General features: G+C 62.3%; 1 protein-coding gene across 1 annotated transcript in view; it reads right to left on the bottom strand.

The window, feature by feature from the left end:
* The window catches only part of SMOC2 (SPARC related modular calcium binding 2), a 72,235-nt gene extending 62,223 nt beyond the window's left edge, over positions 1 to 10,012 (bottom strand). The window contains exon 1 of the mRNA XM_081094462.1: positions 9,721 to 10,012. Within this exon, the coding sequence (XP_080950588.1) occupies positions 9,721 to 9,807 (87 nt within the window). The 5' untranslated portion in view covers positions 9,808 to 10,012. The remainder of the gene's footprint in view (positions 1 to 9,720) is intronic.
* Between the last annotated feature and the right edge of the window lie 15,404 nt (positions 10,013 to 25,416).

Here is a 25,416-nt window from a genome sequence, read left to right as displayed (position 1 = left end):
TGCACCAGGCCTGTCTGAACTCCCACATCACGGCTGCACCAGGAGCCTGTCTGTACCCCCACATACAGCTGCACCAGGAGCCTGTCTGCACCCCCACATCACAGCTGCACCAAGAGCCTGTCTGTACCCCCACATACAGCTGCACCAGGAGCCTGTCTGCACCCCCACATCACAGCTGCACCAGGGCCTGTCTGCACCCCCACATCACGGCTGCACCAGGAGCCTGTCTGTACCCCCACATCACAGCTGCACCAGGAGCCTGTCTGCACCCCCACATCACAGCTGTACCAGGAGCCTGTCTGTACCCCCACATCACAGCTGCACCAGGAGCCTGTCTGTACCCCCACATCACAGCTGCACCAGGAGCCTGTCCCCTGCTCTGACACCTGGGAGGACCCCCTGGATGCCCGCCTACCTGCCCTTAGCCCTTCACCCCCACACCCGCCAGCACCCTCAGGAGACTCCTCCCTCCCCAGATGCTCTCTGGTGGAACCCCCCCAGCTGCCCCAGCACCCAGAGATCCCATGTCCCTCCCCTGGTGTCCCCTGGCCCCTGTGAGCAGTGCAGATGCCCGAGGGAAGGATGTGACTTTGTTTACCTACTTCCCGGGAGCCGGCCGTGACCCCCCCCCCCGGCCCCTCCCGTGCTGGGGGGTGAGGATGTGGGAACGGCTCAGAAAGAGGGGCTGTGCTGACACCAGCGCTGCCGGGGCTGCCGCGTTCCGTCCGTGAAACGCCTCGTGACGTGCCGTGTTGGCAGCCTCCGTCTGCAGTGGCTGGAATACGGTGCCTTCCGCAGACACACAGGAAGCCACGCCTCCCGCAGAGCCGCTGGCCGTGGTCACTCCACAGGTCCCAGCTCTCTCCCCGGCTGAGCCCCAGCCCTGATGGCCCTTGCACCCCGGGCTTCCACATCGAGGCACTGGGAGCGGAGGGTCCCCGGTTTCCCTTCCCCGATTTAGCATCTCGGCGCCAGAGTCACGTCTTTAAAGCCGGGTCCGTATGGTGCCCGAACCCACGCTGAGTGGCACAGGCGGGGCCCTTTTTGTCTCCGAGGCGGCGGGAGCCTGGCTTGGGGCCCTGACCCTGAACCCCTCCCTGGAGCCCCTGTCCCCCAAGGAGGGACCGGCCGCTCTCGGGCGCCCTCCGGTGGTCTCCCGCAGTCCCCACCCAGGAAGGGGCGCCCCCTCGCCCCCCTGGCTAGGCCTCCGCACCTGTGCTCAGGGACAGCCAGGTGGGAGAGCCGCCAGGAGAGCAGAGCGGGACCCGCGGCCCCACCCAGATTCTATCTCTGAATGGGAGGCTCTGTCCCTGGCAACCCCGACGAGATCAATCTTATAAGAATGAAGGCTGATCGCACGAGCACGTCGGGACCCGGGGCAGCGGCACGGCTCAGGCGTGTAGGTTCAGGTTGGAGCCTTGCTCACCTTCCTTACCCCCAGGTGCCTCCGCAACCCCAGCCACACCCGCCCACGACACCACCCGCCGCCGGCAGGTGCGAGGGCAGGGGAGATACCATCGTGGGAGCACAGGGCGCAGGCGCGCCGCTTGGGAGAGGAGCCGAGGGCGAGCCCGTCCCAGCCACAGCCGCCCTGTCCTCGGGAGGAGGTGTGTGTCCCGGCAGGGCCTGCGCCCTAGGGCGGGAGGGGGCCGGACCACCAAGTGTCTATCACTGGGTTGGCGGAAAGCCTTTAAACCACGATTCACAGTAACATGTACTTGGGAGTTGAATGCAGCATTTATTTTATTTATGTCTATTTTTTAAATATAATTTTATTGATTTCAGAGGAAGGGAGAGGGAGAGGGAGAGAGAGAAAAACATCAGTGATGAGAGAGAATCATGAACCGGCTGCCTCCTGCATGCCCCACACCGGGGATGGAGCCCGCAACCCGGGCCTGTGCCCTGACCAGGAATCGAACCCAGGACCTCCTAGTTCACAGGTGGACGCTCAGCCCCTGAGCCAGGCTGGCCGGACCCAATGCAGCATTTTATTGATGGTTTCCAAGCTGCTGACTGGGGAGGTGGGGGCAGGAGGGTCAGTCGGGCAGTGAGTGGATTCACCCGAGTGTCCTCTCCTGGGAGAGGAGCTGGCTGGCCTCAGGGGTGTTATGGCCGCCCAGTCGCAGAAGATGAGGATGTTCGCACCTCAAGGGGTGCCCCACCCGGGGTGAAGGGGTTGGAAACAGCACCCCACGTCCCTGCTGGGCTCAGACCTCAGGCAGCAGTTGCCCGGGGGCCTGGCTCGCCCGGATCTGGCCTGGCTCGCCCGGATCTCGGCTTAGGAAGCTCTCAGGGCCGTGGGGCAGCCGCATGCCGGTGCCCGAGGCCAGGACTGAGGGCTGCCCTGACCCAGCAGCACTGGTGGGGAGTGTCCGAGAGGAAGGAGGCTCTTGGCCAGAGTCCCCCGGGCGAGGCGGCTCCCATCAGGCCGAGGCTCCTACTCGGCTGCCCACAAGTCAAGGACTAGCTGTTCCTCGGTGTCTAGTGGGCACCTGAAGAGGAGCACCTCTTCCCTCCAGACACGAGGAGGACGCTCGTGTCTGGAGGGAAGCTGGGGCCGCGCCCAGGGCTGAGCCCTGAGAGGAGGAGATGGGGCTGGACAGGGTCCTCGCCGTGAAGGCAGGGCAGTCCCTCCCACAATCGACTAACATGAAGGGGCTGCTCTTGGGGAGGAACGTGTGATGGGGAAGCTCAGCGTGTGACCTGGCTGCCCTGGAGTTCACGGGGTTTCCGAGAAAGGGCGCCAGGGGCAGGGAGCGCGGCCGGAACCCTGAGCCCAGCACCGGCTGCGGGCGGCCCTCCGATCGCCTCCATCCGACAGCCCGGGCCCTGCCAGCCCTCAGCACGCAGGAGAAGAGCTGCTTTTCCGGAAAAGCCACTGTTTTTTGTTTGTTTGTTTGTTTTTTTGTTTTTTTTAAATATATTTTATTGATTTTTCACAGAGAGGAAGGGAGAGAGATAGAGAGAGTTAGAAACATCGATGAGAGAGAAACATCGATCAGCCGCCTCCTGCACATCCCCCACCGGGGATGTGCCCGCAACCCAGGTACATGCCCCTGACCGGAATCGAACCCGGGACCCCCCAGTCCGCAGGCCGACGCTCTATCCACCGAGCCAAACCGGTTTCGGCAAAAAGCTACTGTTTTGAGATTGATCTTACACGTGCTGGTTTGTTCACTTCCTCGTGGCACGGACGGCGGCCTGTGACTCATGCACCTGGTGTGGTTCTCATCCAGGGCCGGCGGCACCTCAGGAAGCCGCTTTCTTTCGGTTCGGCCTCTGCCGTGCGGGAGGGTGACTGTGCCTCGACCAGGGCGGCCCCCAGGCTCCGTGGATCCCTTCTGATCTGCGCGCTTTCCTCCATTTATAAAAGCACAGGGCGGATTCGGTGCGTGAGCCTGCCCCCGCGGAGGTTAGCGACCAGAAAACCGGACGAGCGCGGTGAAGAAAGGCGAGTGCACGCTCGCGGCTGAGGACGAGCTAGAGAAGCGGGTACGGCCCGGCCGCCTGGCTCAGGGCTGAGCGTCGACCTGTGAACCAGGAGGTCACGGTGCCTTTCCCGGTCAGGGCACAGGCCCGGGTTGTAGGCTTGATCCCTAGTGGGGGGCGTGCAGGAGGCAGCCGATCCATGATTTTCTCTCATCATTGATGTCTCTCTCTCTCTCTCTCTCTCTCTCTCTCTCTCTCTCTCTCTCTCCCCTCCTCTCTGAAATCAACAAAAATATATTTAAAAAATAAATAAACACCCAACTCAGACAAGGTCAACCTACAGACTACTGCTTCTGTCCCCCCAACAAACTGATGAGCTTGCTCTTTAAGAAGCCACCAAACTCAGCGAACTTGTGGTACCCAGAGAGGAGCGGGCCCCGCGACGATGCCCACCACGCTCGGCCCGCGATCACACCCACCGCGGCTCATGTTCACCCGCAGCCCTTCACGCTCTCCGAAGCATCATGACGATTGGCGGACTCCTTGCCAGCAACCTCAAACGTTCCGAGTTGGCTTGCTCGTCCCCCCAGAATAAAATCTGCCCTGGGCACGGCTGGCTAATGGACGGGGTCGGTAACCTGACGCTGGGATCGAATGACGGTGTGGCCCACCCACCGCAACGCAGGCCACCAGGGCGCAGCTGGCGGAGGGGCGGGCGAAGGCGCTCGGGGTGGGAGGTGGGGGGGGGGGGGGGAAGCAGCAGAGGAGGAACAGAAACTGAAAGACCTCTTCTGGAACGGCCACCGCCGGTGCCAATGCAGAACCCGTCAGCACAGCGGTTCTCAACCTGTGGGTCGCGACCCCTTTGGCGGTCGAACGACCCTTTCACAGGGGTCGCCTAAGACCATCCAGCATATCAGAGATTTCCATGACGATTCATCACAGTAGCAACATGACAGTGATGAAGTAGCAGCGAAAATAATTTTATGGTTGGGGGTCACCACAACATGAGGAACTGTATTTAAAGGGCGAGAAGGTCGCGAACCCCTGCGTCAGCACATGGGGACCACGGGAGCGCGGAAGGAATGCGATTCGGGAGAAGTGGGAGAGAGGACAGAAAGAGACGCCGGGAAAGACCAAACTAACGAAGGGAGACCCACCCCGGAGGGAGGAAGGGCCGCTCCCTCAGTCGCCCCTCCTCCCAGCTTTATGGGCGGCGGCTGCATGATGTCCCAGGCCACGGAACCTGACTGTGATCCTGGTCTCAGCGTGGAGGGTTCTAACTAAATTTGGCCAGAGCTTCCAGCATCTGAGTTTCCACGTACAATTCCTCTTTTTTCATCCGGACAGAATAAATGCGAGCTGACGTTTTGCTTTTATTCGTTTGTGGTTTATTACAAACCTTGGCTCTTGGAGCTCCAACCTGGGGCTACAAAATCACACGAGAATGTCTGCTATTTTCGCTTTCAGAATAATCCTTCTCCGGGTAAAACTAAACTTCCTTTCCTGACATCTTTCCTCCGGGGGCTTCAGGTAAAATGTGCAATGGGTTGCTGTTCAGCCTCCAAAGACGTACGCCTGTCCACCACGAAGTCTTGTCCTGTAACCCACACCGTCGCTCGGGGAAGCATCCGGGTGACAGTTCTAATTTCTTACATTCCCGGGGTGGGGGACGTCCGGCCCGTGAGCTGCAGAAGGCCCGCGGAAGCCTGGGGCCTGGCCCTGCCCAGGCATTAGGGGTGAGTGACCAGGTAGAGCAGGCTGGTCATTAAGCTGACCCTTTCGTGTGGCCCTCGAATGATGGTATCGATATCCACTGGCCCTTGGCAGGGCAAGGCCCCACCCCTGCATGAACGCAGAAAACCTGCTCTTGATTCCTTCCTACTTCCAAGCGTCTCCTGGAAACCACATCCACGTCTGTCCTGTATGTGTGGACAGGGCACCTTTCAATCCAAAAATACACAGATGTGCCCTGGCCCACACAGTCCCACCCCATCTTCACAGCAGCCCCAGGGAAGCTCGCAAGGGCACAGGATCCCTCCGACCCCATGGCCCCAGCCCCTGCACCCTTGGGCCCATCCGGCCGTGACTGCAGCCTCGTTCAGGCCGGAGTGGCTTCAGGTTTTATTGACGGTCTTGACTTCAAGTCACAAGGAAAGTGGCCGCCCAGACGTCGGGGTCCCGAGCCGCCAGGAAGGGGAACCTGATTGATGCAGGTTCCTGCTCCGTAGCCCCTCTGGCCGGCCGTCTCGCGCTGGGAACGAAGCCGCCTTCCCGGGGCGTCCACGCCCCCCCAGCGTGCACAGGGGAGAGGAGAAGCCGCAGTCGCTCCTGAGGGATCCACGCTGAGCGGGAGCAGCACCCACCAGGATGGCGGAGCGAGAGTGGTTCGGGCTGGTCCTCGGCACGTCCACGGGAGGTCTTCTCACGGACACGCCGACAGGGACGTGTCTGAAACTTGTAACTGAGCCAGGGCTGTTTCCCGCCTCCTTCCCGCTCTTTCAGGGCAAATACACGGGGGGGGGGGGGGGGGCGCTGCTCCCCTGTCACACGCGCCCCAGACCAGCCAGTCCTGAGCCCTCCCCATCCGAGTGACCACGTGGGAAGGCGACCGGTCAACGGGTCCCGAATGGAAAAGGGGTGCCCAGTTCTAGTCTAAAGGTGACAGGAGAGTGGAGCCAGGCCCCCCCCCCCCCAGGAAGGAGAGCGGCTTCCGGGGTCTGGAAGCACCAGGCCACCTTGCTGCCGGGGCTCCTGCGGGGTCTCTGGGGCTCGGCTCCCCTTCCCTTGAACGTGGACACACCAGAGCGCGTGCCTCGCTGTCTGGGGGGCGCGGGGGCCAATGAGCAGACAGAGCCCCGTCAGTCCCCACAGGAACCCTCCGGGCGCCCGCCTTCACGGGCTGTGAGCAAAGCCGGGGGCTCCCCCAACGCTGCCTTCACGTGGGGCACAGAGGCAGGGTCAGCTCCACACGCGGCCATGGTCCCTCCAGCACCTCTGGGCACTGCCCCACGGGGCACACTCAGGTGTGAGCCCAGCGACAGGACACACTCACTCAGGTGTGAGCCTAGTGATAGGACACACTCACTCAGGTGTGAGCCCAGCAACAGGACACACTCACTCAGGTGTGGGCCCAGCGACAGGACACACTCACTCAGGTGTGGGCCCAGCGGCAGGACACACACACACACACACTCACTCAGGTGTGAGCCCAGCGACAGGACACACTCACTCAGGTGTGAGCCTAGCGACAGGACACACTCACTCAGGTGTGAGCCTAGTGATAGGACACACTCACTCAGGTGTGAGCCCAGCAACAGGACACACTCACTCACTCAGGTGTGAGCCTAGTGACAGGACACACTCACTCACTCAGGTGTGAGCCCAGCGACAGGACACACTCACTCACTCAGGTGTGAGCCTAGCGGCAGGACACACACACACTCACTCAGGTATGAGCCCAGCGACAGGACACACTCACTCACTCAGGTGTGAGCCTAGTGATAGGACACACTCACTCAGGTGTGAGCCCAGCGGCAGGGCATTAGGCAACTCATAGGCCTGCACCTGGGACCGTGTAGAGCTGTGCCTGTCTGCCCAGCCAATGCTTTGCACTGGGAAGTGTTCCCGGTCTCGGCCGTGCACAGAAATTTAAAGAGAAGCGTCAGCCCTCCCCTGGGAAGCGGAGAAGCCTGGCCGGGGGCCCCTTCAGGGCGGGGAGGCGGCGGGGCCCATGTCAGGGCGGACTGGACTCCGTCACACCACCTGCTGGCGGGCGGCAAGGCCAAGGTCGGTGAGGCAGGACGCGGGCCAGGCCCCGGAACGTCGTCAGGAAGCACACAAAAGGGAGAATGAATGAGAAAAGGCCGTTCTCCAGCAAAGCAGATCCTCTTGGTCTTGAGCACAAAGCCCAATGGTCCTCTGGCCACACCTGCCCCCACGAGTGGGCAGCAGGGAGAAGGCGTGTCCTGAGACGCCAGGCCCAGGAACTTGCAAACGCCACGCGTGCAGGCGCCTGTGTCCAGGCGAGAAGCGGGCGAACGGGGGCAGAGCACGCGAGGGCCGTCCAGCCCCACGGCGGACACCCGACGGGCCACCCAGGGGAGCAGAGCGCGGGCGCAGGGGACGTGCGGCGGGGAGGCCCCGGCTGCTTCCCGGCCCACGCGACCCGGCGGCGGGCGAGGGGAGGACACCTCAGAGGGCTGGGGGCCGTCGGATGCGTGTCAACTGGAGAAGGACCATGTACCACGCACACCAGGGCCCTTATCTCTACTCCTCACGCGCGCTGAGCAGACAGAGCTGCTGCGTCCCCTTCAGATAAGGGGAGCGGAGAGAGGACCCCAGCCACCCCTCCTGGAGCCTCGGGCAGCCGACGGGCCTCTGATTTATGCAGGACCAGACGTGAGGGCCGCGCGAGGGCCTTCCTCCGGGAACAAAGAGATCCCCGCACCCCAGGAAGCCATCTACAGAGACACCAGCACCTCCCGTTCCGCCAGCCCATCGCTGGCTTCCTGGTGTCCTGGGGCGGGCGCGGGGGGGTGGGGGGTGGGGGGGCGCGGGGAACGTCTGCCAAATAGTTTACGGCTTTAAACTCCTCTCCTGGTGCAAGAGCAGCACAGCTTTCCCTGGCCAGTTGTGGTGTTAAAGCCACATGTCCTCTGGGCCGTGCCGTGAGGGAGGCCCCGGGACCCCGCCAGGTCGGCTTGGCAACGGGAGCCCACGTGTGGCTGGCGTGGCTGCAGCCAGAGGCCCTGAGAGCCGCGGACGCAGGCGAGGCACCAGAGGCTGCGAGGAAACGGTTAAGTCGGGAGAGGGGAGGGAGAGAAGAAAAGAAAATCTGCGGAGATTTAAATTGTTCCAATAACTAACCGCACGGGTCCTGCTGCTCCTCCGGGACCACCCGGCCGGGCCCCCCAGCACGGCGGGCCCGCGACAGGCTGCCTCGCGCACACCCAGCTCCGCGGCCACGGCGGGTCGCCCTCAGCTGTGGCCCTGCCGGAACCGTGGGTCTCGTGGAGCGCTGGTCTCACCCTCGGATGCACCATGGGGGGGGGGTCTGTTTTCATGTGTGTGCGCGCATCTTGCGTACACGTATGTACACATGTGTATACCCATGAACACAGGCAGTGCCTGGTGGTGGGTGGGCCCCTCTGGGGAGATACGCGTCTGCAGGGAAGGCTGGGTGTGTGAAAACCTTCGAGCCTCCGGAACAGCCTCCAGTCGACAAGTCCCTGGAGACACCAGGCAGGGACCAGGCGGCTCCAGAAGAATCTTAGGTATGAACCAGGAGCGGCTGACGCCTTCCCGCTGCCCGGAACGCTCGCAGGAGCGCCTCGCCTTTGCTGAAAAGCAGAGCGGACCACAGCCTCTATTTCTGATGCAGGGAACGCCGGAGGGCACATCCCGGCCACGTACACCCTCTCCACCAGAGGTGCGCTCCCTGCCTTCGTGTTTTCTCAAGCACTTGTTCCAGCACACATGTAAGCGGCGTGTATTCGCGGCTGCAGATTGCATTAATTATGGGCTCGCAGCCCCTGCCAGCCGCGAGGTCTGCGGAGCTGGGGGCTGCAGGCTCAGCAGGGCCAGCGGCCGTGGCTTGGCGCAGCCCCTGGACACAGCTCCGCGCTTGGCACCGCGCGGGTCGACCAGGGCCTTGGCCTAGAAGTTGCAGCTAAGAAAGAAAAACACGCCGTGGTCAACCGCAGTGACCCAAGCGCTGGGGCGCGCGCCCGCGGCTCGCACAGCCTGGGGGTGGGGGGGGGAGGACCGTGGGGCGAAGTGGCCCCAGGGGCGCAGGGACTCCTCCCTCCCCCTTCTGTCCCTTTACACCAGTGACGAATGATCCCTATTTGTCATGCCATCTGCTCTCCTAACTCCACACAGGAGGGTCTCCAGAAAGCGCCCCCCCAACCTTGGGGGCAACAAGGAGGGCCCAAGGCTCGCAGCCCCTCCAACCAGCTCAGCGCCCATGCACAGAGCCCGCGGACAGGCGCGCTCCAGGGGCCAGTGGGCACCCGGTCCCAGGTGGGTCCGCCTCGAACAGTCCGCGGGGCGGCGCTGGCGATCCCAGACCTTGTGCCGGGCGCGCGGGACCCTGCACACCCCTAAGCGGGGAGCTCGCCCCCTCCCCCGCCCCTTCCGCCCCCAGGGTGCCCTTGGCAGCCAGCGGCAGTCCCTCCCTGAACGCACCTCGCGCACCCGCCAGCCCAAGTCCCACCTGCCCAGCCCGCCGGCAGGAGGAGGCCCCCCGCCTCCGGGGTCACCTGCTCTGCTCCGGGGACCGGGACTCACCGTGAGCGCCGAGAACTTCTGCGCGGGCGCCGGCGGCAGCAGCCCCGCGAGCAGCAGCGGCAGCCAGCAGAGCCGGGGCCGCAGCATGGTGCGCGCGGGCGGCCGGAGCGGCGACACGCGGCGGCGGCGACCCGAGCCTGGCGCTGGGCTGCGGGCGGTCTCCCCTCCGCTCCGGGCGGCCCGGCTCACCAGCTGCCCTCCCGGCACCGAGAGGTCCTGCGTCCTTTAGGGCTGCCCTGGCTCCTGTCAAATAACTGCAGCGCCTCCTGCCTCCTCCCTCCTCCCTCCCCTCCCCGCCCGCCCCTCCAGCCCAGAGCCCCACCTCCTGCGCCCGCAGCGCGCGGCTCTGCTCAGATGCCGCTGGGGCGCAGGGGCCACCCCCCGGGTGCTGTGTGCGCGCCTCCTTCCCGGCGCGGTGCACACGCACACGCATGGATGCACACATGTGTGCGCACACGCATTACACACACATGCACACACCACGCGTGCACGTCTGGGAGCGCTCCCTGGCCCAACCACAAGGTGCACTGCACCCTCCTTCCTTCCCTGGACCTGGTCCCTGCAGGCCCACCCCTGCGGCCTGGGTCTCCCACCTGCATTAACCAGAAACCCAGGTCAGCCCAGCCACCCTCCCCTCCCTTCCCCTCCCCACCCCCACCCCACTCCCCCTACTCCCCCCACCCCGCCTCTGCCACCTCTGGACTCTCACTGCACCTGGTGCAGCCCAGAGGTCGCCACGCAAACTTGCTGGCTCTCAGGCAGGGGCAGCCAGCGACACCACAGCGTCCAGAAATGGCCTTCGCGCAGGTTCATCCCCGCGGGCGGCCGGGTCCTGAGCCGCAGGCCGCGGTGGGTGGCCCGCAGGTGGGGCTGGGCAGTGCCTGGGTGGAGCCACCCTGTCACGCGGTGGGTGTTTCAGGGGCCACGGGGCTGCGCAGGCCGCAGGCTCCGCGTGGAGACGGTGGAATCCGGGAGAACTGTGCGCACGCAGACGCTGGATGGGATCCATTGCAGACGGCATTGCTGGAATAGTTTAGCCCCGGCTGCGACTGCACAGGAAGAAGCCCAGTCCTGGCTCCACCGACAACCAGGAGCGAGGATTTGCAAGAACAATGCACCGATTGACTGGGGGGGCGGGGGGGGGGATGTGGGGGACAAAACCTAGAACATCCAAATCTGGGCTTTAATCGGATGTTTAATCCGAAGCTGTAGCCCGGGTGGGGGAGGGGCCGTGCCGGCAAAGCCGGGGCCCACCCTGAGACAAAGGCGGAGGGTTCCCGGCCGGGGGCCCCCCTGGGAGGGGGAGGCGCCCCGCTTCCACAAGCAACGTGATGGACACGGATGGGGAAGACGGGCCTGTCCGGGGAGGGGCTACTCAAATTCCTGGGCCCAGAGAATCTATTAAGCGCTTTAAAGTCTAAACACATTCATTCCTCCTGGCCCGAGGGCGCGGGAGGAAATGATAATAAAACTCCCAGGAGGGCTCGAGGGTCCGAGAAGCAGGTGAGTGGTGAGCGGAGCAGCTGCGAGTGATTAAGTGGCCAAGCAGTGCCCTCAGGAAGCTCCGTAAAAATTAAGGTAGAAATGAAGCAGTAAATACCGCAAACTCTCAGATCCTTCAACGCAGAGCACGGCCCTCCAGAGCCAGCACAGCTCCGGACGCAGCCGCGGCTGCTGAGCCCTGGGCTTCTGCTCCCCTCGGCCCAGGCCGGAGCGTGCCCGCAGGTCTGCGCGTGGCTCTGGAGCTCACAGGGTTGAAATCAGGCTCCTTGGTTCCCATCGGCTTCCCCGCGGAGGACGAGGAATCGTTAATTATCCCCACTTCACAGGTGAGGCCGCACGGCACCCGCGGCAGGTGGGCAGACGGATCCCACAGGCAGCGGGGCGGGGCCGATGCCCAGCGTGCAGCACTGGCCACGGCCCACCTTCCTCTGGAGGCTTGGGCCGGGGCCAGGAGGCGACCGCTAGGCCCTCGGGCCTTTTATTCAGAATCTCAAACAATGTTCACACACCAACTGCAGATGCTGGGATCCCAGCTTCCTTCCTGGGCCCCTGGGGGCGGGGGGGCGGGGGGGGGGCATCCTGGTTGCTAGAAGCAGAGTGTGGGGACATCCCCAAGTCCCATTTTCATGGGGAAAATCGATACATTTACTAAAAACACTAAGAAATCGGTATGTCTGTCCTAACCGGTTTGGCTCAGTGGATAGAGCGTCGGCCTGGGGACTGAAGGATCCCAGGTTCGATTCCGGTGACGGGCATGTACCTTGGTTGCGGGCACATCCCCTGTGGGAGGTGTGCAGGAGGCAGCTGAGCGATGTTTCTCTCTCATCGAAATTTCTAACTCTCTATCCCTCTCCCTTCCTCTCTGTAAAAAATCAATAGAATATATTAAAAAAAAAGAAATCAATATGTCTGTCTAACATTCTTTTTTTAATATTTTTACTATTTTCAGAGAAAGGAAGGGAGAGAAAGAGAGAAGCATCAATGATGAGAGAGAATCATTGAATAGCTGCCTCCTGCACGCCCCCCACTGGGGATGGAGCCCCCAACCAGGCTCTGTCCTGCCTTGGAATCAAACCCTGACCTCCTGGTTCCTAGGTCACTGCTCAACCCCTGAGCCACGCCGGCCCGGCTGTGTGACAGGAGAGTTCACACTGGCGTGGATGCCAGGGAAGGATACACAAGTACCTTTACTTGGTTCAAAATCAAGGCAGGGAAAAGCCGGTTCCTGTTTTCCTACCAGTCCCTCTAGGACAGACGACAGCAGAGAAAGTTCCCTGGAAACGCAGGGTGTGTTTTAATTAGCGTGATAAGGGCCCATCCTAAATCCTGGCTGCGGACCCGGGATTTCAGTTGTGTCACCCGTGAGAGTTGCCATAAGGAAGAGCAGGAGAAAACGTCCCCCGGGACTCGGGCCATCCTTGCCTTCCTCGGAGGCCTCCCTCCCCGGCAGGCCCCGACTCCATTCTTTAGGTGAGAAGGCTGACACTGCGAAAGGAGGTTTTTCCGGGGTGGGCAGGATCTTAATTCTTATTTCTGGGTAACTTGTGATCGGCCAGAAAGCTTTGTGTGGGCTCCTCCCCGCCCCCATTGTGCAAAGTCGGAGACCTTCGGCCCGGTCCCTGCTGCCTCGGTACTCAGTGCGCAGCCCGGTCACCACCCGGAGGGGCACCCGAGTGACCGGCAGCAGCACTGGCCGCTGCGCAGCCAGGACGGCCCCCGCCCCCGGCCACGTCCCCGTTTCTCCTGTCTCCTGGCCTCTGCTGACCCCTGGCAGGAGGAACCTCCCATGGCCCTCGGGTCAGTTCGGGGTAATTGTCCTCTCGTCTGGCGGTCACGCTCATCTCCGCTCGCGGAATTACTCCGGGCTTTCCCTCTGAACGAGAGGACTGCCCATTCCTGGTGGTTCCTGGAGCCTCCGGCCCCTTCTCCTCCAGACGCCTACGCAAGTGTCATGGCAACTCCCTTCGGGCTCTTTCTGGACCTTTTCAGTCAAGAGCGACATGCTGGGTGTTTTATCTAATTAGCCTGGCGGGGAGCTTGCCTCACAGGTGACCATGGTGCGGCCCCGGCACTCCCGGACCTGCCAGGCCACCCGGCAGGCGTGGAGCGGAGTCCTGACGCGGCTCACCCAGGGCGGCTCCCTCCTCCCGCCGGCCGGCAGCTGTGAGTGGGCGCAGACACCGGCACTGGCCCCGTTTCCCATCTTGTTTGAGACCCATTGACAAACAAGTAAAAAACAGCACTTGTTTTTGACTCATGGGTCAGGCTCCGTTCCCACTGTGCTCTCCAAGCTCAGGTTTAATGTTTCCAAACAGAGTTCTGCTCGCAAAGCCAAGTGCAGAATTGCTGCTTTCACAGCGAGAACATTGCGCCTGGAGCTGCGAGGTGACGGGAGACGCCGGCCATTGCCAGGGTGCGTCCTGGGCCAGAGCCAAGGCACATGCGGCAGCCGGAGACGGCACAGGAGCACTGACAGCCTCCGTCTGAGAACATCCAGCAGCCAGTGCGCCTTCCCACTCATGCATCCACCTCACGGGGCATGTACCAGTCACAGAGCTAAACGCAGTACTGCAAGCCCATCGCACCCAAGACCCTGGCGGCAGGTGAGGGCGCGGAAAGGCCTGGGCCCAGGTGTGCCCGTGGAGGGGCCCAGAGCCCGCAGGGCAGGCAGCAGCCGAGTTCTTCCGACCTCAGATGACCTTGATGCCATGGGCTAGGAGGCCCTTCCCGCCTTTAGGGGGGAAAGGTTAAAAGGCAACGGAAGTATGGCGTTCCAGGAGCCCTCAGTGGCACGGGGACCACAGATTTGTGTTACGCCGACCGAAAGCAGTGTGAGAAGGCACCCCAATAAAGAAACCTTTCTCTACCCTCAGCACCCGTGTCCCGTGCCCACATGCCTGCCAGGATGGCACCCAGTGGCCCCCTCCCACCCCTCCTTGTCCCAAGCTGCAGGCTGCACGGACATCACCCCCGTCCCCGGCCCCGTCCCTCAGACCCGCAGGCCCTGCGGTCATGGAAGCAGTGACATAAACACCATTGGCCTGGACCTGGCCCCGCCGACCGGCTTTCCCATCTGTGGGGACCGCCTTGTGGTGGCGGGATTTGGGCCACGTCACCCACCAGCCTTGCTCCTTCCTGAGGCCCGCGGTCCAGCCGGTTCTGGGAGCCGCACGGTCCCATGTGGCCATCGGTCCCATGTCCACGTGGCTCGCTGCTTGAGAAGCCTCCGGCAGGAAGTCCGGCCCTTCTTCCCAGAGCGTCCGTCCCTCGTGCAGCCGCTGAGCTGCTCCTCACATCCTCGAAGGATGGGCTTTCTGTGGACCATCTGCTCCTGTCGCTAACACACGCTCAGCGCCTGAGGGCCGGGAGAGAGAACGGGCGCAGTCTGCGCCCCCCCAAAGTCCAGGCTGTGGCACGACCTCCCTGTGTCCAGAGGCCTGGCCGGCAAGGGACGCAGGTCCGGGGGTCCCGGTGCCGCGCCCGCCCGTTTGCTGATTCGGGCCCAGGCGCTGGAGGCACCGCGCGGCCAGGGAAGGCAGCTGCGGGCGCAGCGATTTACGGCTGAGATAAGTCACAAACCTCGTCTCACTGGCAGTGTGGTGCTCCTGTGGAATTTAAATTTCCCTCCGGGCCCTGGGTTTCTGGCCCTCGACGTCCTGTCTGCACCCAAGTCCAAGGCCATCTCTCCTGTGGGTCCACCTGCGTCCCCTGCAGGCTTGGGCTGTCTTTGGGCGTCCGGTCAGGGAAAGGGCCCGTCCCACCAGGTGGGGGACCGCGCTCTGTTTGTTTGCGGTTGTCTAGGCGCTCGTCAACCTCGGGGCCTGGCCGGCTGCCCCCGAATCTGGCTCTGGGGATCTCTGACTAACATGCCTGCTATTCCGGTTCCCGAGCCGGACAGAGCGGGCTTCTCACGCGGGACCGGGCGCCCGCCCTCGGAGCACCTCCCTCTCTCCCGCTCCCTGCTGCTCTGTGCGCGCGTGACGGACGGTGAGTCCTGAGCCCACCCCACAGCCTCCTCCGGCACCGAGAGGCCCCATGGCCGCGTCTCAGGGTCCCGGCACTGGCACGTGCCCGGTCCCCGCGCGGTTCCTCTGGGAGTGGTCACGGGTCACCAGCAGTGGGCAGGGCTCTAGGCTAGACGTGACCGCAGAGGAGGCGGGGCTTGAACGAACTCCTGAAGGACCAGGGGCTGAGGATGACGGACAGCAGAGGCGTCACAGCAGGAACGGCTCGGTGACTGTGAACTGAACGTGGGCCCAAGAGAAGCCGTGGACGACCAGGGTTTTATGCAAGGAAATCGGTGAACACGGTGACGTGTGAGGTCAGACCCAGTGGGGTGCCGCGGACGTCAGAAAAGATGCTGTGTTTCGTGGCAGCGATAGGGTCCCTGTACTAGGTCCTCCAGAGACGGAGAGAGCAAGAATGAGGGAGAGAGCAAGGATGAGAGAGAGAGCGAGAATGAGGAGATTTAACTGGCTCACAGCCTGTGGGTCAGCCATCTGGAGCCGCAGGGCGGCCGGCGGGCTGACGGCCCGGGAGCAGCGGATGCTGAAGTCGAGTCCAAAGACCATTGGGAGAAGCATCCCTGGTCCTCGGGGACCTCGGTGGTTTTTCTCTCAGCGTCTGAGCTGATGGGTGAAGCCCTCAGTGGCGGGCCATCGGCTTTCCTCGGAGCCCACGGCTTACGTGGCCATCTCACCTAGAAGAGGCTTCCCAGCCACATCGAGAAGGTGTTTGACCCAAACACAGCAGCACGGCCTGGCCCAGGGACCGTGGGAGCCACCGTCCGTCACAGCTGGTGAGGGGCAAGACGTGGGCAGCACCGGAGCGGGCGGGGCTCCCAGGGGAGCTCAGCAGCAGCACCCGACTCGGCAACAAGAGACACCGGGTCCTCGTTGCAGGGAGACCCCACCTTCAGGGAGAGAGCAGGGCCCTGGCGTGGGCACGGACAGCGTGCTCTGTGAGTCCTCCGCATCCTTTGCTTTTCCTCCGTGTGGCCCCGAGGAGGGCCCGGAACTCTGGGGGGCACCCGGGGAGGCCTGGCCAGACGGGGAGCTAGCGCGGCAGTCACTAGTCCACGGTCTACGGGAAAGCAGCCTGCCCGCAGCCCTCCCCGCACTGGCCGCGAGGAGCAGTGAGTCGGTGCGTGATGATAAAGCACTAACATTCATCCTTTTACGCGTATAACAATGAGGGCCATCAACAAAGTGCATTTTTAAAGAATAAATAAAAACGAAGGCCAGGAAGGCAGGCTGCACAGTCTCTGGGCACGAGGAGCACAAGGAGGGCTAACCCAAGACGTCGGACACCTTCTCTCGGGGGGAGCAGGGCGGGAGGTGGGCCCGGGCCGGGCCTGCATCTCCTCATCTGGATGTCGGTTTGTTTTATTACACCTTTGACTGTGTTTCTATGCTCATCTATATATATAAAAGGCTAATATGCTAAGTGTCCAACCGTCCGACTGGCCGATATGATGCACACTGACCACCAGGGGGCAGACACTCAACACAGGAGCTGCCATGACGTGCACAGAAACAGCACCGCGGACCTGGCACCCACAAAGCAACACTCGGCTTCCCCCAAGTGGGACACAGGCCCCCCCACCACCCCAGAGCGACAGCCACCCAATCGCAGCCGACGCTGCACAGAACATAGTCAAACGCTGCTGCCATTAAATATCTCACCCTTGGTTCTCCCCACGTGACCTACAATAATAATCTGCTTCGTGTTGGTATTTACTGCTGTGTTGCTGACAATTACCTGGAAGGGAAGTTGAGGTGCCTCACTGGACTGGAAAAAGTTTATCTACATCAGAAAGCAGGTCTAATTAAGCAAGTTTATTCTGTGTCTATAAAAGGCTACGTTGACTCGCGCGTGCGCGATACATACAAAGCTCTCGCTGGCACCAATCACACGTGTATTTCAATCTGTCATTGTCGATCGTGAATTTGGGTGACACCTCTATTATAGAGAAAGGGCGAAGAGTGATATTAAAGTATTTCTTCACATAATTTCCTTTCCATGGGCACGAATCCGTGCACCGGGCCCCTGGTGATTTAATGCATCATCATTCCAACCCCCCTGCAGGCTGTGGGCTTCTGGCCACTGTGCGAGGCCGGGCAAGGTCGGCCCCACACCTACCCCCACCCCATGGAGTGGCTGTCCGAGAGCGGGCCCACCTCCAGCTGAGCCTTTTCCACGTAAACGCTCCATGGGGGGTGGTTCTGCTCGCCACATGCCGCGGGTGTGAGGCCCACACAGACACTCATTCATCTCCGTGCATCGCCAGGACTTTATTCAGTAAGAGCATTTTTAAAAATGAATAGTGAATAGGATGTTGTACTGGTGGCAAGTCATCGTGGAGTAAAATGAAGGTAACCAGAGCTCCCAGAATCCTCACAAATTACGTCTCTGACAGCAGGAAAGGCTGGCCACTAGAATATACAAAGAAATCTTAACACTCACGTTCAAAACTCTAATTAGCCCGGCCAGCGTGGCCAGTGGCTGAGCGTCGACCTATGAACCAGGAGGTCACGGTTCAATTCCCAGTCAGGGCACATGCCCGGGTTGTGGGCTGGATCCCCAGGATGGGGCGTGCAGGAGACGGCCGATCCATGATTCTCTCTCATCACTGATGTTTCTCTCTCTCTCTCCCTCTCCCTTCCTCTCTCTCCAAAAACTCCACTTAAAAAATCCAACTAAAAACTGGACGAAAGACATGAGCAGACTTTCACCAGAGGACAGACCCGTGCAAAAACGTGCAGAGAGAGAGACGCAGGGCGTCGGCCCAGGAAGTGCCCGCTGAAGCCAGGAGCGCTCGGCGCCTGTGGCAGCAGACAAGGAACTAGGACCGCGAGGACAGCAGGTGCCGGGGCCACGAGAGAGCAGCGGCCGGGGGCTGGGACGGGGTTGCTCCGGGAAACCTGGGCCGGGGAGACCCCACCAGGCCTCTGCCCCGGCCCCTCCCGACCCTGTGGGCCCGGGGTCAGGTCAGGAGCCCCAGGCGTTGGGAATAGCCCTTCGTCAGCTCTGCCGCTGGCCCCACGCTCTAGATCCAACTCAGCACTGGGACCCCCACACCCAGGTCACCATGTCCAGAACCAGCCTCCCTCCCCCACCGTTTCCCTGATCCTCTCCGGTCACCGACTGGGCTGCACACCCACGCCTGGCATCCACGCTGCAGGGAACTTGCTGCCCGTGTCCTGTGTGCCAACGTCTGTCTGCACCACGGCCCCCTCGGGCCCTGAATCTACCCCCCCCCCACCCCCACCCCCCGTGCCAGCCTGCGCAGACCAGGAGCCGGTGAGCCCAGCGTGATCCACAGAAAAGGGAGCGCCCGCCTGCGCCAGCCCCGGGGACGCCCAGCCTGGCCTGGCCCAGCACAGGGTCACGGGAAGGGGACCCTCTGTTCCTGGTCCCTGTCTCCCTCAGGGCTCCCCTCACACCTCCCTCCTCTGGGGTTAGCGCTTCCCTCCCCCCTGCCCTCTCCGCGCCTGCCTGCTCGTCCTCTGGAGGCTCCAGGGCACTTGGCTGTCAGACGGCAGAGGACCTGGGAGACGGGATCCCCCCAAACACTGGCCCTGTCCCCGGGGTCCGGGGAGGGCTCCTGGACGCAGCTCCCTCAGCCCCGGCCCGCTCCGGAACCTGAGTCGCTCGGCCAGATGTGAGCAGCAGCCAGTGGGGTGAGCCTGCAGAGCAAACGCTCAGAAAAGGGCCAGAGAGAACCCTCTGCCGCCCGCAGCGCGGGGCGTGAGGGCGTCCGTGTACCTTCCAGCCACAGGGAGCCTCCTTGGCTCCTGTGCACGGGTGTTGCCCCCGTGCTGGCCCCGCACGCCAGGCCTGCAGCCCCGGGTGGGCACGCGTGTGTTCTAGGGAAGCGCTGGCCCACGCGGGAGAGAGGGTGAGGCCTGCGGCCGGGACTGGCGGCGAGGAGCGCGGGCACAGCAGGCTGCGCAGGCCAAGCCTTCCCATGTCTGATAAATATCTAATGAAGCTCCGCAAGCCAAAAAGCCATTTGTATTTTTATTACGGAGAAGATTTCTTCTTCCCGGGGAGCCTGGAATGTGACTCCCCACCAGGGTCTGAGCGTGTGCATAGACGTCTGGTGGTCTGCCAGGCGCAGCGGCCAGGCCCCCGGCCAGATGTGAGCGCGGGAGGGCGTGGGCAGCCTCTGGCCTGCACAGGGGGGAGAGACAGGGGGAGGAGGGCAGGAGGGGCAGGAGGAGAGGGAAGGCAGGGGAGGAGGGGGAGGGGAGAAGGGGAGGGGAGGAGGAGGGGCAGGGACAGGGGGAGAAGGGAGGAGGGGAGGAGGGAGGAGGGGAGGAGGGAGGGGGAGAGGGAGGGGGGCCAGGAGAGCAGGCATGTGGCTGACTCACCATGGACAGGAGCTTGGCCCAGGCAGGAAGCCAGTGGGACCCCTGTCCTGAGTGCATTTCACTAGGAAGCTTCCAGACGCCTTGGGCCTGGGGGATACCAGTCCTGGGGGCTCCTGCTCTTGCCTGGGGCCTAACACTCTCACCCACAAAACCCCTCTCTGCAGGCCACTCAGGGCACCAGCTGGCCCTCTGCCCAGCCCACCGCCTCTCCGCACGAGGAGCAACCGAGTGCCACCACCTGGTCGGGGCCACGGAGGGAGGTCGGGGAAAGGTGCCTCTCCTCTGCTGGCATCACCGAGCCATGAGGTGCTGCCCTCCCAGGCCCCTGCCCTTCGGTGCCCGGCCTGGGGCAGACAGAGCTGTGCCCAAGACAAGAGAGCCAGGCTGGCAGCCCCTTCTGCGTCCACCCGCTGGGTACTGGGCCCTGGAGTAAGGAGGGCGCAGAGCCCTGTCACGGGCGCCCGGGAGGGACCGCCCTGGAGAGGGACGGAGGGCGAGGAGGGTGAGCTCCCGGGCGCACTGGGGCGATTTCACGTGCGACCACGTCAGCAGCTGAAAGTTACTGAGTCTGCAACCAGCCCCTGGCCCGGGGTGTGGGGTGCACGGATCTGGGCTGACCCCCTGCAGAGCCTTGAGGAGCAGCCGTGAATTGCGAGTGGCACCGGGAGACTGGTGCCCGCGGGCAAGCGCCGCCCGCGTGGGCTCACAGGGCCCCATTCTCCCGCGTGCGGCTCCCACACGGAGCAGGACGGCCTCCAGGTTCGCTCACAGACCCTCCTTGTGGTCCCCGCAGTGACTCACAGCCTCCCGGGAGCTGCTGGCTGGGTTCCCCCAAGAGGCGATGCCCCCGGCTGTTCCGGGAACAAAGGGGCGCTTCACTTGGAGTCGGGGCGCGGTTCACAGAGCAGCCTGTGTGCCCGGCCTCACCGCTAAGTGGCGGCGCCGGGTGATTCCGTTTCGGACGCGGCTGCCGGCCGGCGGCTCCCTCCCCATGTGCACGGCGGACGCGTCCTTTCTGCTTCGACCAGATGGACCGTGTCCGAGTTCAAAGCCGACTTTACAGGGAGAAAGGCCTCGGGGGGAGAGGTCAGAGCCCAACCAGGAGTCCAGGGGCCTGTTTACAGCCAGCGAGACGGCCTCCCCGAGAGCGGGGTCCCCTGCAGCAGCCGGGGCCAGGGCGCGGCCGACCACCCGGGGCTCCCAGAACATGCCGGCCCCACGGCACCGGCCGCCCTGCCCGCTCCGCAGTCAGTTTACTTCATGCTCCGGAATCACAGTTAAAAACGGCCGCGACAGGGAGTTTTCCGTGTTTTGTGTCACAGTCAAAATCTTTAAAAAAGACAAAGCGGGGAGGAGAGAGAGGACGGTGCCCAGCGCTGCCCTCCTCCTGGGGCGGCAGGGACCCTCCTCAGCTCTGGGCTCGCTCCCCACGCGCCCCGCCCTGCGCCCCCGCCGGGCTCCATCATGCCCGTCCCTCCCCCGACGCCCATGGCTGTGATGGGAGCCCTCCCGCCTGCAGCTCTATGCCCAGGCAGCTGCCCGTCTCTGACGGCAGAACTAAGGTCGAAGGCAGCGGTTCTCAACCTGGGGGTCGAACGGCCCTTTCACAGGGGTCGCCTCAGACCATCGGAAAACACATATATAATTACATATTGTTTTTGTGATTAGCCACTATGCTTTAATGATGTTCAATTTGTAACAATGACATTGGGGGTCCCCACAGCATGAGGGACTGTACTAAAGGGTCACGGCATCAGGAAGGTTGAGAACCGCTAAGGCAGCAGGACCTCAAAGGTTACTTTCTCTGGGAGCTTCAGACACTTCTCTCCCTGACCAGGGGCCTCAGGAGGGAGGGGAGGGGAGCTCAGGTGTGGGGAGGGAGGGGAGCTCAGCTGTGGGGAGGGAGGGGGAAGGCCGGGTGAAGGGGGGGAAGGCCGGGTGAAGGGGGGAGAGGGCACCTGGGGAGAGGGCCCCAGCCTGCAGGTCTGTTGGGCTGATGTGAGCGCCATGTGCACAGAGCTGCCTGGTCTTGCCCCCACCCCCCCCCACCCACCACCAGCTCAACTAGACACCTTGCTTTCTCACCCGGCCCAGAGGAGCCTGGGGCCCTGCTGCGGAACAGACCGTGTCCCCCCTGCACGCAGCGCGATGTCGGTGGAGGTGGGCCTTTAAGGAGGCACCTGGGGCAGGTGAGGTCGGGGTGGAGCTTGCGGTCTGGAGCCCTGTGAGGAGGACACGCCAGGGCGACCGCTCTCACACTCCGAACATGGAGCAGAGGCCCCGGGAGGACACGCCAGGAGGGCGCGCCCACCAGACACCACCCCCCCACGGTGCCGGCCGGCAGCCCGGCTGTGAGGAGTGCACACGCTGAGGCCGTCTGTGGCTCTGTGGGCCGAGCCGAGCCAGGGCCACGGAGGTGCAGGAATCGCAGGGCGCGCCCCTCTCCGACCACATCTCTGCCACCTCGTCCAGCTCCCGGCTCGAGACGAATCCTGAAGAGGCCCTGCTGAGGGAAGCAGCATTTCCCGGAAGCCACTCGGGTCCTGAGCACGCGCCCCCCAGCAGGACGGTCAGCCATCCAGGAGGCGGAGCCCAGAGCAGGGGCGACGCCGGCAGCCGCACGGGGCTTCCCGGTCCCGGGAGATGCCAGGTGACAGGGCAGCCTCCTCCCCGCCCGCGGGTCCTGCTGTGTCTTCCCTGTCACATGACTCACCCTTCACACCCTGGGCCCCAGGTAAGTATTCACATATAAAAGGCTGATATGCTAAGTGTCCATCCGACCGGTCGCTATGATGCACACTGACCACCAGGGGGCAGATGCTCATCACAGGAGCTGCCATGACGCGCACACTGGCCATTTACAGAGAAACAGCACCGCGGACCTGGTGCCAAAAAGCAACAGGCGGCTTCCCCCAAGTGGGACACAGGCCCCACCACCACCCCAGAGCGACAGCCACCCAATCGCAGCCAACACGGCCGAGACCCCATGGCGCAAAAAGCAGCCCACAGCCCAGCCTGGAGATGGTGGCTGTGGCCGCCTGGTAATGACATCACATAGCAACGCCCGCTTCCTCTCCCTAGCAACGACTAGCCTCCTTGCAGTTTCTTCAGCCCAGGAACACGGCTTGCTTTATAGCCAGGTGCAAACATTTCACAGTTTAACCAAATGTCTGTGAAGTGTTTTCCCTGCCTCATCTCATTTGATCCTCACAGAAGTCCTGGAGTAGGTAGATAGGAGACTCAGTGGAATCCTTTTTTCATCAGCCGGAAAATGGACATTTAGGAAGTTTAGAAACTTGACCCGACTGAAAAGAAAAAATGCTGGACCTTGAAAATGACTTCAGGTTTTCTCACTGTGCAGAACATAGTCAGACACGGCTGCAGTTAAATATTTACCCTTTGTTCTCCCTGCGTGATCTACAATAATAATCTGCTTCGTGTTGATATCTACTGCTGTGTTGCTGACAATTACCTGAAAGAGAATTTGGGGTGCCTCACTGGGCTGGGAAATCTTTAGGTAAATCAGAAAGCAGGTCTAATTAAGCAAGTTTATTCTGTGTCTGTAAAAGGCTAAGTTGACTCTCGCACACATGATACATATAAAGCTCTCGCTGGCACCAATCGCACACGTGTGTTTTGATCTGTCATTGTTGATCGTGAATTTGGTTGACACTTCTATTATAGAGAAAGGGCGAATAGTGATATTAAAGTATTTCTTCTAATTAATTTCCTTTCAATGTGCATGAATTCGTGCACCCGGCCACGAATTTGATTATAAAGAAGAACAGAGGCTGTTTCCAGTATCATTTCTCTGAGAAAACGCTTCTTTCTGTCAAATACCAGGAAAGCCGGGAAACGCAAAGATTCTGCCTTGAATGTGGCCACTCAGGGGGGAGGGAAGGACTCTCAGTGCGGCTGGTCAGTGGCTATAACAGATCTGAAAACTTCGTTGGAGCCATGGGTACCTCATTGTGGACCAGCAGGTGGCCCACGTGCACAGAGATGCCACAGCTGGTTCCTGTAGAGAGAGGTTCAAAGGAGGGCTGCCCTGCTCTCCCTGGAAACGAAACATGGCATTCAGCAGAAGGGATGCTCAGCTACTCCTGGACTAAAGTGTGAAACTGAGTGTGCACTGTCCTGGGTGTGAGCTGTTCTGAGTGCGTGCTGTCCTGGGTATGAGCTGTCCTGGGTGTGAGCTGTCCTGGGTGTGTGCTGTCCTGGGTGTGCACTGTCCTGGGTGTGAGCTGTCCTGAGTGTGTGCTGTCCTGGGTGTGAGCTGTCCTGGGTGTGCACTGTCCTGGGTGTGAGCTGTCCTATATATGAGCTGTTCTGAGTGTGTGCTGTCCTGGGTATGAGCTGTCCTGGGTGTGAGCTGTCCTGGTGTGAGCTGTCCTGAGTGTGAGCTGTCCTGGGTGTGTACTGTCCTGGGTATGTGCTGTCTTGGGTGTGAGCTCTCCTGGGTGTGAGCTGTTCTGAGTGTGCACTGTCCTGGGTGTGAGCTGTCCTGAGTGTGTACTGTCCTGAGTGTGCGCTGTCCTGGGTGTGCGCTGTCCTGAGTGTGCGCTGTCCTGGGTGTGAGCTGTCCTGAGTGTGCGCTGTCCTGGGTGTGAGCTGTCCTGAGTGTGTACTGTCTTGGGTATGAGCTGTCCTGGGTGTGAGCTGTCCTGAGTGTGCGCTGTCCTGAGTGTGTGCTGTCCTGGGTGTGAGCTGTTCTGTGAGCTGTCCCGAGTGGGTACTGCCGTGAGTGTGTCAATCACACTCATATCCTTACACATCTTGACCGCACGGTGGGAGGCTGAGGGCGGCCCTACTCTCCAGCTGACCTCTGACCCGTCAGCCCCGGAGTTCATGTCTCACTGAGCAGAGACAGAAGGTCAGGAAACAGGCCGATTCATGCACTCGTGTTCGCTGTCGGACAAGCACACGGAGCACGTGCTGTGGGATGATGAGTCTGTGTTTGTGCCACCAGGACATATGTGTGTGACGTGCGGGATGCCGTGTTACTGACGGGCAGGACGGGTGTGTGTCCCACGCACACCCCGCTGCCCGGGTTGCTGGCAGCAGACAAAGGCCCAGGCCGCGCACTGCGCTGGGCAGAGGGCGGGAGATGTGGTGTCCCCACCGTCTCGTCCACGCGCCCCGGCGTCACCCCGAGCCCCGATCCCCTGGCTGGGCGCAGCCTCGTCCCCCGAAACCCCTTCCCCACGGAGGCTCCGAGGGTCACTCCTCAGCTCAACGACGTCTCTCGTTTGCTGGGGCTGATGGCGCACGGCCAGGCCTTTCACTTAACAGGAAGCACGGGCCGGACCGGGACGGTCACGCGGAGCTTCCCACGCAGGCGCGGCGGCTCTGTGCGGGGACCTTTCCGTGTCATTGACTGACGCGCGGGGCCTGCCTCCCCGCGGCCGCAGGTCTATTTTCTCAATAGCTGGTTTCCGTGTGATGACACATCTGTTCCCAACGTTTTGTCCCTCTGCACGCGTCCCGGCCGTGGTGACGCCTGTATTTCCACGACCGAGCTCAGGAATCGTCACCGTCAGGACGCCCTAAGCAGAAACCCCGGCGGCAGGTCGGAGGGTTACTCAGGTTCTCGGTCATTTCTGCTCTGGGCTCCGTGAGGCTTGGGGCCTTCGAGGCAGCAGCCAGCGGGCCCTGGAAGCTCCCCGCTGAGCACAGGATGGCGTCCGGCGCAGGAGTGCGTGGTTGTGTTTTTGTTTTACTATTTTTATTGATTTCAGAGAAGAAGGGAGAGGGAGAGAGAGACAGACACATCCACGAGGAGAGAGGATCGTCGATCGGCTGCCTCCTGCACGCCCCC

This window comes from Myotis nattereri (genome assembly GCF_964212035.1).
Source record: "Myotis nattereri genome assembly, chromosome: 6".
Taxonomy (NCBI): Eukaryota; Metazoa; Chordata; class Mammalia; order Chiroptera; family Vespertilionidae; genus Myotis; species Myotis nattereri.
Note: the sequence above shows the minus strand (reverse complement) of the source record. Positions and strands in the feature narration are given on the sequence as shown.